The sequence below is a fragment of the Aethalodelphis obliquidens genome, unplaced genomic scaffold, assembly GCF_003676395.1.
Source record: "Aethalodelphis obliquidens isolate GAN/ISIS:26980383/991018 unplaced genomic scaffold, ASM367639v1 scaffold7, whole genome shotgun sequence".
Taxonomy (NCBI): Eukaryota; Metazoa; Chordata; class Mammalia; order Artiodactyla; family Delphinidae; genus Aethalodelphis; species Aethalodelphis obliquidens.
The window spans coordinates 28,325,405-28,344,902 of NW_020837951.1; the positions used below are offsets into that span (position 1 = coordinate 28,325,405).

Genomic DNA, 19,498 nt, shown 5'->3' on the forward strand with positions numbered 1-19,498 from the left:
AGTTTCCACTCAAACATCACATCTTCAAAGTAGCCTTCCCTGGTTAATGTAGAAATTTACTGAAAAAAATTTTGAGGGAGGCAACAGAGGGAGAATAAACCATGAGCAGCAGCAGAACTTTCTAAAAATCCTTTTAACTTATTTCTCCTCAAAGCATCACATTTCAAGGAGCTTCAAATTCTCCCTGAAAAACTCCAGCCAGTCTTGCTAGTTTCCTTGCCATCCCTCTCCTTTGTGGAGAGGAGGTTTTAGGAGCTTGGCCATATTTTTATCCTATTCCTTGCTAATTCCATGTAGTTTCTTATATGTGGTGACACAAAATATAACAACAAAAGGCCAGCTGCTGATCAACAATAGAGCCTTCCTCTCTGGTAAGGAGATGGGAGTTGGTAAATTCTTTTAAAAAAACATTAGCCCCAGTTATCATTATCTAATGAAGCAAACAAGTAAAAGTAAACAAGTTTCATGATGTTAAGCAGCTCAAATTCAGACAAAATATTTCCTTTCCAAAAAGATGCCATATATTGCAAAGGTTTAATGGAGAAATGTAAACCAGCAGGAACGTTTTATAGAGATCATAGCAGGTGCATTATTAGACTGTTCAGCATCTAACATAGATTCTCTGTAGACACTAATGTCAAAAACGGTTTACAAAAACCTGTTACCAAAAAATTTGTTAGAAGTGATTGAGCTCATAAGTATTTCCATTTTTACAGAGCTCTCATTAACTCTGCTATACAAATTCAAACAGAATTTTACAGAATTAAAGAAGGTATAATATAAAATTACTCAGATTGCTATTTCCTATGGAGCCATCAATAGGAACTGCTTTCTCCTTTGGGTTTTTCTAGGGACATGCAGACTATAAAAGGTAGGGGAGATGGATAACATTATCAAGTAACTGAGAGCATTAAAACAGAGAAGACACTGCTGCATTTACAGATTAAAACAGTGTTTATGTATATAACAATCTTAGCCATTTACTTATGTGATGGCTCCAGCATATACTGGAGTCAAAGGAAGACAGGAGTTTTGGAGTGGCTGACCGTGAGGAGGCAGACAGCAGGACACGGGTGTCCCCCACTTTTCGGAAGTTTGCTTTACACCACTACTTTTACAAGAAAAGGTAAAAAGCACAAATAGTGTTCAACATGTGTTTTGCAGTGAGCCCTTAGAGAAACAGCACACACCCCGAGCAGGGAGAGTGGCACCATCAAGCTCCTCACAGGGAACAACACTAAGCATCTCAGCATTAAGCCACCAGAGCTTTGAACTGTGTCGATGAGCATCTGTGCTTTACCTCAGTTTATTTTATGCATCTGTTAGCAAGATGTGCCCTAAGGTAATTGCTTCTTTGCTTTATACCCTTTCACAGGAATAGTTTTCACAGGATTGGCGCTACTTTTGGACAGTGGGGGAAACCTGTACTCTATTTTTCAAAATCTTTCAAAAAGGCAAGTGAAAGAAATGATAGAAATGTGAAGAGCTAACATGATCAAAAATGTTGTTTTTATTTACACCAAAAATAAGAAAGGAGTTGGAAAAGTCATTCAAGGTAAAACAGAATATATAACTGATGATGCAAAAAGAATGAAATAAGAAAAGAAATAACTGGAAAGGGAGAAAGGGAAAATGCAAAGAAAACAAGTTATCAAAAGCATCAAGTAAAAGATTGACTCTAATAATCGCCTCAGGGGTCATATGAAGCCATCAATGCTACTCATATTCTGAAGTGGCCAAATAGTCATAGCAAAGTGACTTACCCGCTCTTCGGCTTCTGTCAGTACATTCATAGCTCTCATATTGACATTTCTTCCTAGTTTCTCCTTCATTTCTTGCAACTTCTGAAGTCTCTGACCAGCTTCTTTTGGGTTGTTAGTTTTGAAATCATAGGTGCTATTGGGTTGCCCAAAGAGGTGTTTCTCTGCATTAATCCAGTCATAATCTTTCAACATTTTGGACACCTAGCCACATGTGATAATGATAATAGAATGATATCATTGCTTACAAACCTTTATTTAAAAATTAGTTTCTTAAATATTTACTAATTTTAAACCACACATTTTGGGAAAAAAATCCCACAATGACACATTTGGAAAAAATGAGATTCACTGTTGACAGTGGACCTATAATAAGTAAGAATATTTTTACCTGGAGGATAGGTAAGAAACTTGAGACTATATAGACAAAGATTTTCCTATTACTCAAGCATGAGAGTAAGAGCCAACTCAAGAGAAACAGTTACAAAGTGTGTGTGTGTGTGTGTGTGTGTGTGTATGCACACACATATATAGAACATCTCCATTATAATGAAATACAAGTCAGATGAGGCTCCAGATTTTACCAAATTCAATCAATTGCTTCAAAAAAACAGCTTGTGAAAGTTAAAAGTCTTATAAGAATACTTAAGTCACAGAGTTGGTAAAATCATGGAAGCCTAATCCTGAGTGATATCTAATAATTCTTCTGGAAATTATAATCTAAGTAAAAAACTGTCCTGAATATTGACTCTATCCCCTTGCCACCCTCTTTTGACAAGGCACAGTAAAATACTTCTTCATATAATATAACCAATTAAAGTTTTTTAATTATAGTGCTTAAGGAAGACTTTCTTCTACTAGAATTGTTCAAGGTTGGTTCTGACTGGTAGAATCTAATCCTCTTCAATCATCCTTATTAGTTCCATAGGTACAGTCTCACCACTAGAATCCAAAGTAAAATAATCATTTCTTTCCTGCTGATCTGTAAGCTCTATGAACACATTCTGTGTTCATTCTTATATCTTTAGTGCCTGGCATAGTATGCAATAAATATTTGACAAACTATGTATTTCAAAGAATCCTTGACTTTTTAGCAGTTCCACTTACAAGTCCTTCTTTCTACCCGCTTCCCTAACTGTAAATAAAATCCCCTAGCAATCATCAATACTAGCATTTTCAATTATAAAAAAACCATTAACAGTAATATTAGCATTGGTAATAATTCAGTGAATCCACTAATAGGAGGCTACTAGGAAAGCAATACTAATAAAATACTAGGATATTATGACGTGGCCATAAAAAAATGTTTTTTAAACCAAGTAATGAACCTGAACAGATACTCATGGCTCTTTCAGAAAGGGTGGAAAACTGTTTTGTATGTTAAATCTCTTGTATTTTTATGATGTTAAAAAGATTTAAAAGGCACCAAACTGTTACACACCAGTAAGAAAACATGCTGAGTGAATTACTAAGACCACATAAATGCAATCTCTTAACTAAACAACGAATTTCTACAAAACCATGTATTTTCTCTAAAGTACTTAAGGCACTGTGACACATGAAAGAAAGAAACTTCAAGAGTAACCAAAAAACTGTGGGATAACTTCAAAAAGATAACTGCTTGGCAAAACATCAGATTTCAAATGCAGCTGCTAAAACTGACTATAACCGATCCTCATAAGGACATCCAGAAACCATTTAAGACGTTATTTTAGAAGTTGCCTGTGTATATTTCTCTGTGAGCTCCCTAAATTCAATTTGCAATAAGGTAAAGAACACATATTATTACTACTAACACATTAATAACTAGTTCTATGAGCAACTGGGGATAAAAACCAGTCATTTCCATAGGAGACCACTCAATATTTGGTTAAAAACATCTTGGAGATGGAATAAACTCCTGAAATTAAATTTAAAAATAAAACATTTTTGCCTCTTGGTGATTGCTGAGGAGCAGTTAACATAGTTGTAAGCCTCAAAGTTATGTTACACAGTAGTTCTGCCATTTATAGTAAGGTCTTCATTGAGCAGTTTACCAGAATATTTCAACACAGAGGCAAAAATTTGATCAAGGGTAAAAACGAACAACACAAACGTGCCTTTGCAGCAGCATCTTCAGCTTCCCGTTTATGTTTGCTGATGTTGTGGTCCAGTTCCTTAATTTTAAGCTGAGATTCATTGTTTTGCTCCTTATGTTTTGCTACTTCTGCATATTTAGCTTTAACTATGCTGTCTTGGGCTGTTATCACTTCTTTTTGCTTGGTCACCTCTTCTTGAGCTTTATTTACTAACTCCTGAAACAGATCATTAGAAGACAACATATAGCAAGGTAAGATGGAGACATTTTTAGTTTACTGAAAGATCATCTAACAGACTTCTGGGCAAGATGGCAATGTGATTACAGACAGGTAGTCATCTAACCCTCTACATTTTATATCCCCATTAAAATGACTAATGAATTTACAGATAAGTGAAAACTTGTATTACCACTAGAAAAAAAAAAAAAGGATGGGATGTACTGTTCATGCTGAAAGCAACAATGTTTCTGCAAGATACAGTGTAACTGGGATCACCTTGGGGAGGAGGGACTACTGGAATCTGACCTGTGAGGTCTCTCAAAAAAGTGGCATTTTGGGGAGTTTACAAGATAATATGACAGACTCCCAAATGACATTTATTAGGAGGGGCAAAGAACAGGGGTGGAAGCAGGTAAGCTGGCATTTGTTCCTTTCCCTTCTATAGAGGTAAGCCATAGGGACTTTACCAGTGGCAGTAGAAAGTCAGTGTTTGGTTCTAGCAGAGGGATCAAAACGGAGATATGGAAGAGGAAGAGAAACTTTTTTGAAGAAATGGATCTGTGGCACAAAGAAAAACTTCTTGCTTTGACTTTTACTATCCCCTACCTCCCGAGATTGAAGTTATTCAACCTCCAAAGTGATAATTACAGCTGGGATTTAGTCTATCAACTCTCACCTCCTCCCCCTCAAACCTCTTTGCTAGATCTTAAAAGTCCTTCTGGTAAAAAGATATGGTCACAGACTTACACAAATGTCTGAAAACAAAAAAACCTAGCTCAACTCAGATTTAGGTAGAGGGAAAACAGATAAGTAGAACAACCTGCTAAAAGACTGAGGAAGAATAGATCTCTGTAAGTGATGAAAAGCACCAGTAAAAATTTAGGAATTTTTTAGGCATGCTCATTAGAAAACAAGATCATTTTGAGCAGTAAACAATACTTGACATTATGGTTAGGTTATGAATGTGCCATAAATGCTTTAATTTCCTTATAATGTTTTATAATGTTTAATTTGTCTCACTTAAGGTCCTTTGCAGGAGGAAGATAAATCACAGCATTCAGCTAAAAAACCCATAACAAAAACCCATGACAAAATCGTGTTTATGAAGATTTCCTCATGCCTAGAGGTTGAAGATTGCATCGCAGGTATGACTGTTTCAATCTTTACAATGGTAAGAAAAAAACAAGGAAATCTATCACTTAAGATTGAGCAAAAATAAAATTTTACTTTTGTTTGAACCTGATTAGTTAGTAGGCAATTTCTCTTCTTAGCTCCCTGAGAGTGTCCTTAGTTACTATTATCAGCAAATGGAAACAATTTAGAACGTAAAGCCTGAAAAAACAACCTTTACAAACTAAGTGATCCACTTTATAGTTTTCCATAAAGAGAAATGGATGCCCTCTTTATAGAAATATGTACGTTTTGATTTTATCTTTATTTAGATTAAGGAAGAAGTGGCTTATTTTACTTCCACATTTCTCTTTAGAAACATGACATCTAATTTTTTAAAATTCCACATGATGTCCATGAAAGATGGTAGAAAATATGGAGGAATGAGATGAAAAATGAGATTAAAAGACAAGTCAGAAGGCAGAAAAGAAACTGTAGAAAATGTAATCAGAAACACAAAGCTGAAAAGCATTTCTATCCCTTATCTTCAAAAAGAATAAAGAATTGTTATTCTGCTATTGGTTTGATAAATAATGTGTTAAAAAAAAAACAACTTGAATTTAACCACAAACAGAATGAAGAGGAAGGAACTACTTTCTAAAACACTGCATGCTACAACAATTAAAACAATCATCTCAAGGGAAAAACAACAGAAAATGTAAAAGCTGATGACAAAAGGCAAAAGCACACTTTACTATAATGTACGTAAAATGGATGGAACTCCCCTGTTAAAAGCTGTTATATTTTAGTTAACATGAAGATCAATGATATATTACTTACAAAAAGAGTATCTATATAGCCACACAGCAGAAAACTTAAAAATGAAAGTTATATTGAAAAAACAAAAGTGGGTACACTTTGTAAAGCATAGTGACAATATTTAATAACACTACTGTATATTTGAAAGTTGCTAAGAGTACATCTTGAAGTTCTCATCACAAGAAAAAAAATTCTGTAATTATGTATGGTTACTAGACTTATTGTGGTGATAGTTTCACAATGTATGCAAATTGAATCATTACGTTGTACACAGGAAACTAATATAAATGTTATGCTAATTATATCTCAGTTTTAAAAAGTAGGAGTAGAAATAATACGAAATAAAACAGAATTCAAGTTCAGAATTTAAAAACAGGGTTAAGAGGGTATCCAATATTCATGAGGGACCATTTCTAATATTTGTAGATAATAGAAATGTCTTCATAACATTTGAAAGCCCCTCAGTCCCAAATCCACCCTTTACTTCCTGCTTCTGAGATGGGGACATTTCTCCCTTGCCAGGTGCAACAGTATGAAGCCTCATCAGTAAAGGATGCTATAGGGTCACTGTAGAAGGAAGGGGCTTTACTTCTTTGGTCCAATGTGCTTTTCTCAAAGGCAAGCTTGTCATGTGCAGGGGCTAGCAGCTTTCATGGCTTCCCCTGGCATCCCAGCAAGTCCGCAGGCTGGGCACCTCTCCATGGCACCCTGGAAAGCTATTTCCCAGCAAGTGCCCCTGTGTAGCACTTTCCTATGCATGATTTCCCCTAGTACTCCACCAAACTCCACCACCAGTGGGCCACAGTTATCTTCTACAAGTAGATGTGGTTCTCAGCCCTGCAGGTAAAATGGGGCTCCTTTCCAGATTTGTTTCTTCCAAGGGTGCACTGCCTCAGCCTTATAGGTAACGCTGTTCCCTGTATCTGCTGTTCGTATAGTCTTTAGAGTTTTCTTTATCTCTTAGCAATCAATGCTGCATCATTACAAACTCCTGTTATAGTTAATAATTTTTATTTAAACTTTGCCTGGTGAAATTACTGTGTAGTTTTTGTCTTCTGAATAGACCTGGACCAAAACAGTTAGTAATATTATTTCAGGTCTCTTTCTGGATTGGTACTCATAATTTTAACTCATCATGACAGGAGTGAAGAGACCATAAAGTCTCTAAAGACCTCTAAAGTCAAACATCTTCAAGCCACCATTTCAGAATTAGATTAACATTTGTAATTTCTCTAATATGGTTAGTAAATCTTACCTTATTTTTAGCCACCTCAGCTGCCATTACTGCAATCTGACCTTCATAGGATTTGATAGCTTCATTTACAGCTTCAAGCTGTTGTTCATTGGATGCATGCTCTCTCTTGAGCTCTTCTAGCTCCAGGGTGATGGCTTCAACTTCCTATAAGAAACACAGCATCTGGGCATTCAACAGCTTATTAACTACTGAAAAATAAATACATGCATGTCAACAAAATTAGTAAGATTCTCAAGCAAGTAAGACCCATAGCTTAGTTACTCAACTACCAAAACATGTAAGCTACTTCTAAAGAAGAAAGGGGAAAGGAAATTTATTTTTCTATATTAAAAAAAAAAGACAAATGTACATACAATTTTTAAGGCTTCAAAGAACTCTGTATAAACTATATCCTTTATCCTTTTATTCCTATAGGGATAAACGATATACAGTTCTACACAGCAGATAAATTAACAGAGGTAAAGCCTTTTTAAACAATTATTCAGTGACAAAAAAATTAGTTTCTTAATTTTCTTCTTTCCCATTATAGCCTTTAGTTCTTTAGAAAATACTGTGCAAGCTATGAAAGAATCATAAGGTGGGTTAAAAAAAACAAACAAAAAAAAACTATGAACAAAAGTTAGACTTAAGTGAAATTGTACAGAATAGTGATTGAGCACAGCCTCTGCAGACAGAAAAACGCAGGTCAAATTCCAGCCTTGGCACTATCCAAAAGATATAATCAGATATCACCAGTCTATGATCGAATAGCACTTTGTAAATATAACATGCCTGGTCTTACATCATTCTTTCACAGTTTATGTATGTTCACGAAAATGATCAAACAGAAATGTCAACAGTGAATCTCTGATACGACACAGCTCTGCGTACATGATATGAGCTTTGGTCCACTCTTGAAAGAAACATTTACCAAAAGGCAACTTTGCTCTTTCTCCAAAATTAGCAAGCCAATGCAACCCCTACTCAAAATTACATAACACTTAATTCCAGGGTTTCAGAGTAAAGCATATTTTAATTTGACTCATAAGATGTGCAATGTGTCTCCTAAAGAAGTACATCTCACTTTTGGATTTTGTGATAAATACTGATGAATAAGGCCAAGGCCAACCAATGGTGCTCTACCACCTTCAGTTCTATTCTGATGTTCAAAGATTAGTTCCATTTCAAAACAAAGTTATTACCTGTTGTTTTTCTTTCATTTTCTTGGTAGAAGCATCTGCTTTAGTTTTGGCACAATCTAGTTTTTTCTGTGCATCCTTCAGTTCTCTCTCTCTCTCAGCTTCTGCGTTTTTCATTTTATTCTCCAATACTTCGTATTTTTCTTCTGCTTTTTTTTGAATTTCTTTGGTGTTTTTTAAGGTCTCCTCACTTTCCTCTGCATCATAAAGCAGGTAAATATGCCTATGTGAGGTCTTCCAACAACTATTAACAGGTATAGATATTAATGGCTTACAAATTCAACTTTTAATAGAAGAAAAGGTATGGAAAGTTGGAGCCAAGAGTTTTAAAAAAATCAACTGTTCTAACCTTATTCTAGAAATGGTATATTGAAACACAGATCATGCCTAAGAGCCATACTTGAATTATCTAATGATCTGTAAAGAAATTACTTCCAATCACATGAAATTGAGTAACATAAACTTTACCTACAACTTAACTTATAAAAAGATCACAGACCATCTTTTTTGGGCTTCCCTGGTGGCGCAGTGGTTGGGAATCTGCCTGCTAATGCAGGAATCTGCCTGCTAATGCAGGGGACACGGGTTCGAGGCCTGGTCTGGGAAGATCCCACATGCCGTGGAGCAACTGGGCCTGTGAGACACAACTATTGAGCCTGCGCGTCTGGAGCCTGTGCTCCACAACAAGAGAGGCCGCGATAGTGAGAGGCCTGCGCACCGTGATGAAGAGTGGCCCCAGCTTGCCACAAGTAGAGAAAGCCCTTGAACAGAAATGAAGACCCAACACAGCAAAAATAAATAAAATAAATTAATAAACTCCTACCCCCAACATCTAAAAAAATATATATATATCACAGACCATCTTTTAGACCATCTTCTTTTTATATGACTGTATACTTCCTAACATCAGAACTGAGTGTGTAACTATGGTGTTTTCTTTTTATTTTAGTTATAAGAAAGCTTACAATTTACTTATAAGCAAGCTTACTTAGTGTTCCTTGCTCCTTTATTTTTATTCAAGGAATCTTTTATTAAAGTAGAGAAGCACTGTGAGAACATGTCTAGGATGAAGCATAGGAAACATATTACCTCTAAATTTATAAATTTAAAAATAAAAAAGTAAGATAGAATGAGCATGTGATGGTCAAAACTGACATATACTGTTAAGCATTAGGACCTAGGTACAAATATAACCCTAAAAGCCATGATTAGACAATTTCCTATACTACTTTTCATTGTAGAAATGTCATTCCAAGAAATCAAAAGAGAAATAAAAAAATACTTTGTCACAAATGAAAATGGAAATACAACATACCAAAACTTACATCATATGTAGCAAAATCAGTTCTAGCTATGAGTGAAGTTCATAGCAAAGTTCATAGCAATAAATGCCTACCTCAAGAAACAAGAAAAATCTCAAACAGTTTTATACCAAAAATCTGTTGTATTTCTATATACTAAATAATCCCATTTACAACTGCATCAAAAAGAAGAACAAACAAAGCCTAAAGTTAGTAGAAGGAAGAAAATAACAAAGATCAGTGTGGAAATAAATGAAATTGAGACTAAAAAGAAATAGAAAAAAAAATTAATGAAACTGAGAGCTGGTTCTTTAAAACTGCCAAACTTTTAGCTAGCCCTAAGGAAAAAAAGAGACTCAAAGTCAGAAATAAAAGATGAGATGTTACAACTGATACCACAGAAATATAAAGAATCATAAAAGGTTACTATTAACAATTTTACACCAACAAACCAGACAACCTAGAAAAAATAAATTACTAGAAAATACAACCTATCAAGATTGAATCATGATGAAACAAAATCTGAAAAGAGATTATTAAGAGATTTAGTAAGTAATCAAAAACCTCCCAACAAACAAAAGTCCAGGACTAGACGGCTTTACTGGTGAATTCTAAGAAACATTCAAAGAAGAATTAATACCAATCCTTCCTTCTCAAATTCTTCCAAAAAGTAGACAAGGAAGAAATTGTTCCAAACTCATTTTGTGAGGCCAACATCATCCTGATATCAAAACCAGACAAGGGGGCTTCCCTGGTGGTGCAGTGGTTGGGAGTCCGCCTGCTGATGCAGGGGACACGGGTTTGTGCCCCGGTCCGGGAAGATCCCACATGCTGCAGAGCGGCTGGGCCCGTGAGCCATGGCCACTGAGCCTGTGGGTCCGGAGCCTGTGCTCCGCAATGGGAGAGGCTGCAACAGTGAGAGGCCCGCATACCACAAAAAAAAAACCACAACAGACAAGGACGCCACAAGAAAAGAAAATTACAGGCTATTATTCCTGATGAACACAAATGCAAAAATTCTCAACAACCTTAGCAAACTGAATTCAACAATACATTAAAAGGATCATACACCATGACCAAGTAGGATTTATTCCAGGGATACAAGTATGGTTCAACATCTGCAAATCAGTCAATGTGATACATAACATTAACAAATGAAGGATAAAGTCATGGTCATCTGAAGAGTAGAAAAAGCATCTGAGAAAATTCAACATCTATTTATGATAAAAACTCACAATAAAGTGAGTACAGAGAGAACATACCTTAACATGATAAAGGCTATACATGACAAGCTCACAGCTAACATCACACTCAATGGTAAAAAGCTGAAGGCTTTTCCTCTAAGATCAGGAAGAAGATAAGGATCCTTGCCTACTCTCCACTTTCATTTGACATAGTGTTGGAAGTCCTATAGCAATTGGGAAAGAAAAAAAATGCATCTAAACTGGAAAGGAAGAAGTAAAACTGTCACTATTTGCAGATGACGTATTATAAATAGAAAACCCTAAAGACTCCATCAAAAAACTGTTAGAAATAATAAGCAAATTCAGCAAAGTTGTAGTATAAAAAATCTGTTGTGTTTCTATACAATCCCATTTACAACTGCATCAAACAGAAAATACCTAAAAATAAATTTAACTAAGGAGGTGAAGGACATGTACACTGAAAACTAGGAAACACTGATGAAAGAAGTTGAAGACAGAAATAAATGGAAAGATATTCTGTGCTCACGGATTAGAAGAATATTGTTAAAATGTCCATACTACCCAAAGCAATCTACAGATTCAAGTCAATTCCTGTCAAAATTTCAATGGCATTTTCCACAGAAATAGAATAAACAATCCTAAAATTTGTATGGAACCACAAAAGACCCTAAACAGCCAAAGCAATCTTGAAAAAGAAGAACAAAGCTGGAGGAATCATACTCCCTGTTTTCAAACTTTATTACAAAGCTAGAGTAATCAAAACAGTATAATATTGATATTAAAAACAGACAGATCAATGGAACTACTGAATAGAGAACCCAAAAATAAACCAACACATACATGGTCGATTAATTTATGACAGAGGAGTCAAGAATATACAATGGGGAAAAGACAGTCTCTTTTATAAATGGTGGAAGGAAACTGGACTTGCAAAAGAATGAAACTGGACCACTAAGACCATACATAAAAATTAACTCAAAATGGATTAAAGACTTGAACATAAGACCTGAAACCACGAAAATCCTAGAAGAAAACACAGGTGGTAAGCTCCTTGACATAGGTTTTGATGATTTTTTTTGGATTTGACACCAAAAGCAAAAATGAACAAGTGGGACTACATATCAAACTAAAAAGCCTCTGCACAGCAAAGGAAACCATCAACAAAATTAAAAGGCAAACTACCGAATAGGAGAAAATATTTGTAAATTATATATCTGATAACGGGTTAATATCTAAAATATACTAACTCATACAACTCAATAGAAAAAAACAACCAAATCCAAAAATAGGCAGAGGACCTGAATACACATTTTCCACAGAAGACATACAGACGGTCAACAGGTACATGAAAAGATGTTCAACACTAATCACCAGGGAAATGCTAATCAAAACCACAATGAGAAATCACTTTGACCATTAGAATGGCTATTATCAAAAAGACAAGAAGGGCTTCCCTGGTGGCGCAGTGGTTGAGAGTCCACCTGCCGATGCAGGGGACACGGGTTTGTGCCCAGGTCTGGGAAGATCCCACATGCCGCGGAGCGGCTTGGCCCGTGAGCCATGGCCGCTGAGCCTGTGCGTCTGGAGCCTGTGCTCCGCAACGGGAGAGGCCACAACAGTGAGAGGCCCGCGTACCGCAAAAAAAAAAAAAAAAAAAAAAAAAAAAAAAAGGGCAAATTAATAGAAAATTATTAAAGTATTTAAATTGAAAAATGTTTTTAAATTAAAATATTTAAAGTAATTAATGCAGGTAAATATATAATAAACACAAAAGCTGCTAAATACCTAAAGTAAGGTTATCAGTAGAAACAGATTAGCACCGAATGTTTTTGTCTTACCAATGATTTTTTTAAGAGCGTCTAATTCTTCCTGTTGCTTGTGATATGAGCTTTGCTGAAGCTTGGTTTGTAATAAATCTGCCTCCTCAGTTTTCATCTCCCACTGCTGTTTTAGTTGGCGATACCTTAAGAAAGAGAAGTTTATAATAAATGACAACAGTTTTTCTGATGTTAGAGACATGCTTTTAAATAACAGGCTCTTACCCAAAACAAACTCATACAACATAATATAAGATGCCACTGGTTACAAGACTCGTTTTGATAACTTCCGCATTTCTGAGGCATCAATTAAACTCAAGTTTGACTTGGTTACTGAAGGTAAACAACCCTAAATGACCAAGACCAATAGTAACTATCCAGAGAAATATTCTTAATTTTAGAAAATACCAATAATCTTTGAATAGGTTTCCTTAAAAATAACTCCTCCCACTGATCCTTATCAAAAAGAAAAACTCCATAACAGCTCCCCATCACAAAAATAGAATACATAACAATTATATAAAATTTCAAAACTTTTGTAATCTATTAATCCCTAGTTTCAAATGTTAAAAAAATAATGTTCCCTACATTTTGTAAGGAGACTGGTAGTTTAAAATGGCACAGTACTGAACTTAAACATTTGCAAAGCACTTTTTTTGCAAACCCTATAATTCTCCCCCAGTTCTGGATGCTTCAAGTTATTTCTTTGGAAGGTATTTCGCTAATTCAGCTGCAGTGAAATTTTAAATTACAGTAAATTCAAAGGTTGCTTGTCACTAGAAATTCATGAGGTTTGAGGAAAAAGTAAGGAAGCAACTTATAAAACATAAATACTCCCTTGAGTATTCTTGTCTGAGACTGCTTGACAGCATAATTTTAACTTGAGTCATTTTCCAACTCATTTAAAAATGTAAAGTGTAGAAATGTACAAAAAGATATAAGCTATTTTCCTGATAAGATATATGAAAGAATGGCTTTAGTTGACCCTTCCACTCTCATTTTTCAAAATCTATTTCTCTTCCTTAACCTCTGGGCCACAATTAGTCTACAAGACATCTCTGCAGAATAATGATCCAGTATTGCTCAACAAAGTTAACAGTTCCAAGCCAAATGTGACCACAAACTCATTGCCTTGACAGAGCTTCCATATATCAGAGAAATCTTCTTGTATCTTTCTCACAGAAAAAGTTCATTCACTTTATGGTTAATGTATGTTAATGAAGGTAAAAGGCAAGCTTTACATGTATATAGTGTTTGAAAGTGGGCATTTTGATACAATTTACATCTTCAAATGGCCACTTTGACTTACTGTAGCAATCTTTTCCATATAATACTGTGTCCCAAAGAAGTCTTGGTACCATTCTAAGTTTTGATGATTTCAGAAGATGAATGCCAAAAGTTAACCCCCAAAAAAAAATCACTTCAAGTTTTTTAAAATTTATTTATTTATTTTTGGCTGCATTGGGTCTTCATTGCTGCACATGGGTTTTCTCTAGTTGAGACAAGCGGGGGCTACTCCTTATTGCAGTGCATGGGCTTCTCATTGCGGTGGCTTCTCTTGTTACGGAGCACGGGCTCTAGGTGCGTAGGCTTCAGTAGTTGTGGCTCCGGGGCTCTAAAGCACAGGCTCGTAGTTGTGGCGCACTGGCTTAGTTGCTCTGTGGCATGCGGGATCTTCCCAGACTGGGGCTCGAACCAGGAAAGTCTCTCATTTCAAGGTTTTTATCTCTCTCTCTCTCTCTCTTTTAAAGCTTTATTCAGTATTGTGAATTCTAAATAAAATGTTCGATTTTTTTTTTTGTGTGGTACATGGGCCTCTCACTGTTGTGGCCTCTCCTGTTGCGGAGCACAGGCTCCGGACGTGCAGGCTCAGAGGCCATGGCTCACGGGCCCAGCCGCTCTGTGGCATATGGGATCTTCCCAGACAGGGGCACGAACCCGCGTCCCCTGCATCGGCAGGCGGACTCTCAACCACTGCACTACCAGGGAAGCCCTGATTTTAATTTTATCTCAGTTCCCATTTGCCATCTTCAGAGTGACTAGAAAAAAATTACAATTAAGCTCTCAAATACTGTACTTAGTAAGTTTGTGGCATTTATACTCCTGAAGCTTTTACAGCAAGTAAGGACTGTTCTCCTGGATAACCACACGGCGAGTTCACTCACATCATTCCGGTATTTATTCAACAGTCTTCTCAGTAAGGCTTTCCCTGCCCACCCCATATAAAATTTCAACACCTCTTTCTTTGCCCTGGATAGTTCATAACTCCTTTACTATTTTACTTTTTTCTTCTTAGAACTTAGCATTATCTAACATACATTTTACCAGTTTACCTTTTTATATCGTCTGTTGCCCAGCTACACATATCAAAACAAGATGAAGAGGTTTATCTGTTTGACTCCCTGCTATATTCCCAGCTCCTCGAAGAGTACTTGGCATGAGGCACACAACAGTAAATAACGTTAAGTGACAAAAAAAGGTTACATTAAATAGCATAGTACCAATTTTGAAAAAAAAATGGCATACACATATTGTGTCATACACAAAATATGTATCATACACAAGCAGAACTATCATACACAAGCAGAACATACACAAGTACGCATACATACCTATATCCACACCCACACAGAAAATACACTGTAAGTAAACACTTTAATTCTAGCAGTGACTTTTGACATGAACTTGTTTAACTTCTCCATAGGAAACTTAGCGATCTTCAACATCTACAGGACAGCCATAATGCTGCAAAACTTAGTGCAGACACCCAATCGATGCTATATTACATCATTTCAAACCAAGGACTCAAGTATCCTCTGGCATCAACCTCTAGAGTATCTATGGATTTCCTCACTAATCCCAGCAGAATGTTAACAGAGTGTATCTCAGCAGAAAAAGGGGAATATTTGGCTGACAAAGACACTATTTATATTAAACAAAGACACTATTTATATTAAAAAAAAACTGATGTTATCAACTCACAACTTATTCAATAATACCAAGGTTATTATTAAAAAAGTCAGAAGTATTTCTTTTTTGTTTTGTTTTGTTTTTGTTTTTGCGGTACGCGGGCCTCTCACTGTTGTGGCCTCTCCCGTTGCGGAGCACAGGCTCCAGACGCGCAGGCTCAGTGGCCATGGCTCACGGGCCCAGCCGCTCTGCGGCATGTGGGATCTTCGTGGACCGGGGCACGAACCCGTGTCCCCTGCATCGGCAGGCGGACTCTCAACCACTGTGCCACCAGGGAAGCCCAGAAGTATTTCTTTAAATAAAATTTTCTTTCATCTTCTACCATCCAAATCTTTGACCAAGAAAATATTTAAATACAGCTTAATCCAAACAAAGTCTTACTTTTCAGCAGTGTTTTTAAGGCCTGCTAATTCCTCTTCTAGAGCCTGTAGCTCATTCTCCTTGATTCTCAGCTCATCTTGAACATCTTTGAGTTCTTGAAACTTGGTTAAAATAGAAGCTGCCTGGGATCGAGCACCTGACAGAGGCAAATTGAAACAGGCCTTTGACACCAAGTTACCATGTATTTAGTAAGCAATAAAAACTTTTCTGAGAGAATTATACTTGAAATAATTCAACAGCCAATCTTTAGTAAGTTTATGAAGCTACAGAATTCACTTCATCATTTGAATCTTAGGGCATACATACTTGATAACAAATACTTCTAAGTAGATGTGGTGGATTATTTATTCAAAATAATCATTGCCCTTGCCTACTGGGCCCATCCCTCCCAGGTCCATTTCCCTCTCTACTGTCATCAGGCTTAGCCATGTGCTTTGCTCTAGCCAACCAGTGGGAAACGTACCTCTTCTGAAAGGAAGCTTTAAGAGGCAGCACATAATTTACCATGTTTTCCCCTTCCCTTCCCATGAGAAAAGTATGTTCACAAAAGGGACTTACTTCTCGATCAGCCTGGGTCCCATAATGAGAATAACATGGAGCAGAGACAAGTGACCCACAGTTAATGTAGCATAATTATGGAATAAACTTGTAAGCTACTGAGGTTTGGGAGCTGTTTATTACCACATCATAATGTGGTCTAAACTCGATGTAGCAGCGTAAACTGGTTTCACCTGACGTGCACTATAACTGTCTGGCAGTAACAGGCTGAGGTGTCAGGTTGGCAAGAAAACTCTAGGTATGATGGGAGGATGCAAAGGTCAATTAGCAGTGCTATTGTGAGCACTTTGTTTATATGATATGGGGTTACATATTTGCCATCTCTTAAGCAGGAATTGTAAGAACCTCCAATTCAATGAAATCTAAAATGTTTCTTCTATTTTAGATATTTAAAAATATTTGGTCTCTATCTTCCAATTGCAGATGCTAGTCATCTTGTACACTGGGGAACTTGATACTATATCATGGAATTCATTATATTGGCTGTTTTCTTGGCCTAGAAAGAAATTAAGACACTTGATATCTCAAGAGGCATCCAAGTCTCTTGGTTTGGTTAAAAGCACAAACTCTGTAATCAGATCACCTGAGTTCAAATTCTGAGCTCTGCCACTTACCAGCAAGTTACTTAATCAGTCTATACCTTAGTTTCTACAACTGTATAATGGAGATGATAGTAATGTCTACCTTATGGTTGCTATAAGGATTAAATAAGCTAATCATTTAAAGTCCTTAGAATAGGGCTTTATAGAATGATAGAAATGTTCCATATTTGCACTGTCCAATTACCTACTAACCACTTGTGGTTACTGAGCCCTTGAAATATGACTAGTGCAATTAAGGAAATTATTTTAATTTTATTTAATTTTAATTATCTTATTTTGGTGTAAAGAGCCACATGTGGCTAGTAGCTACTGTTTTGGACAGTACAGTCTTACAACACTGCCCAGTACACAGTAAGTACTATTTAGTGTTTGTTATTTATTACATGGTCACTTGACACGGATCTGGAAACTCAGTGTTGCAAATATTAGAACAAGAAATATATGGTCATTATCTCAGAATTCCTTACTTAAGGCATTCAGGCAGATTTAATTTTTTGTTTTACTTTTGACAGGAGCAGTAACATATACACAAATTAGAAGTTAACATGTTTCCTAAAGGAGAAGTGGGTTAGTTAAGCTACAAATGTACTGACTAAAAAGACTTCATATCCTAGTGACAAGAATATCTTAATAAGACAAAAAGCAAGAGAAAATAAATGGGAATAGACTTAAGATGAATAAGAAAAGCTATAGGACTGATTACTGGCCTATGAGTTCCTTCAGGACAATGACAGTGTAGAATTTCTCAATTAATATTAAGCACCTGTCACAAAGTAGGTATTCAAAAGAAAACTCAATCCTTTGATTAGGAATAAAACACTGGATTAACTCATTCCAAGCCCAATATTTCCTGTTTAAAAAAAAAAAAAACCCATCCTATCTACCACGCAGAATTGTGAGGACAAAATGATATAAAACCTACCTCCACTCAACGTCCCGTGAGGATCAAATACATCACCTCCTAGAGTTACGGTTCTAGTCATTATCCTTTTATCGAAAGCTACCTTTTTTGCATTATCCATATTGTCACAAACAAATGTTGTTCCAAAGACAAATTCCATTGCTTTCTGAAGTTCTGGTTTGTATTCAACCAGAGAAAGAGCCACATGAACATTATTAGGGCCAACCTGGGGGAAAACAGTTATGTCGTGATACATATTACTCCTTTCCTTTCAAATATTATTTTATAAAATAGCAAGAACTGCCACAACAGAAACTGAATACCTATCCAGCACTACAACTCCTTTTGAATTTTCTAAAATGCTATAGAAAACAACACTTTTAGAAAAAAACAATTCCAAGTTTAAACACTGAAAAATCTAAGTAAAACATTTAGCTAGAATACCAGTCATTATGAGAGTTTCGATCAAGCAGAAGCCACTACCAAGTTTCTAAATTCAAAGTGGATTATTTGAACAAACTTTTCTTTTAAACATCTTTATTGGAGTATAATTGCTTTACAATGGTGTTAGTTTCTGCTTTATAACAAAGTGAATCAGTTATACATATACATATGTCCCCATATCTCTTCCCTCTTGTGTCTCCCTCTCTCCCACCCTCCCTATCCCACCCCTCTATTGAACATCCTTTCTTAATTAAAGTACATCAATTTCTGGATCAACACAATTACATAAAATGTTTTGCTTCAATTATTAACTTGGTTGTTCCAAAGTGAATACTTTTTCATTCAAATAAAACATGCTAAGGCAACCACCTGCCAGTTACAGAAATAAAAACAATTGAGTAAAAAAAATCTTTTAAAATCCTTCAATCTTTTATTTTGATCCAACTGTCTTTTCAACCTTTGTTTATAATGTCTACCTCTGCCCACATTTTTAGAACTTAGCATACTTTATGGAGCTTAGTAGTAGCAGAAATCATAATGAAGGCAGCTCTATGTAACATATGTTCAGCAGTGTCCTCTGACATAGCAGTTACCATTAAATGGGTCTGGCTGAGGGATCTGGGTAGAAGTGCTTTTGTTGTTACTTAAAACCCCAATTGACTTCTAACACTGGAACTTGACATAGGACTAAAATAACTTCCAAAACCTTCTAGACTCTAAGGTGATTTTTCTAAGTAAAGGATGTAAATACTAACCAAAAATACCACCTTTCAATTACTCTGTACTCATCTTTCTTCTTCTGATAGTAAACAATTTTCATTGAAGGCGTCTCAATTTCAAGAAATATACTATCCATTTAGTATCTTAATTATACATGCATTTTCAGGTTTCATAGAATTT

General features: G+C 36.0%; 2 protein-coding genes across 4 annotated transcripts in view; one reads left to right on the forward strand and one right to left on the reverse strand.

The window, feature by feature from the left end:
- Nucleotides 1–19,498, forward strand: part of LOC113619869 (olfactory receptor 13C3-like) — a 344,039-nt gene that overhangs the window by 314,580 nt on the left and 9,961 nt on the right. Inside the window, 2 exon segments of the mRNA XM_027105337.1 lie at nucleotides 5,083–5,202; nucleotides 7,656–7,699. The gene's annotated coding sequence lies outside the window, so the exon portion shown is untranslated.
- SMC2 (structural maintenance of chromosomes 2) overlaps nucleotides 1–19,498 on the reverse strand; it is a 51,763-nt gene that overhangs the window by 9,247 nt on the left and 23,018 nt on the right. For all 3 annotated transcript variants that reach the window (XM_027105334.1, XM_027105332.1, XM_027105333.1), the window contains 7 exons: nucleotides 18,176–18,380; nucleotides 16,094–16,229; nucleotides 12,764–12,888; nucleotides 8,423–8,616; nucleotides 7,242–7,385; nucleotides 3,860–4,054; nucleotides 1,764–1,964 (listed from right to left, as the gene is read on the reverse strand). In XM_027105334.1, the coding sequence (XP_026961135.1) occupies nucleotides 1,764–1,964; nucleotides 3,860–4,054; nucleotides 7,242–7,385; nucleotides 8,423–8,616; nucleotides 12,764–12,888; nucleotides 16,094–16,229; nucleotides 18,176–18,380 (1,200 nt within the window). The remainder of the gene's footprint in view (nucleotides 1–1,763; nucleotides 1,965–3,859; nucleotides 4,055–7,241; nucleotides 7,386–8,422; nucleotides 8,617–12,763; nucleotides 12,889–16,093; nucleotides 16,230–18,175; nucleotides 18,381–19,498) is intronic.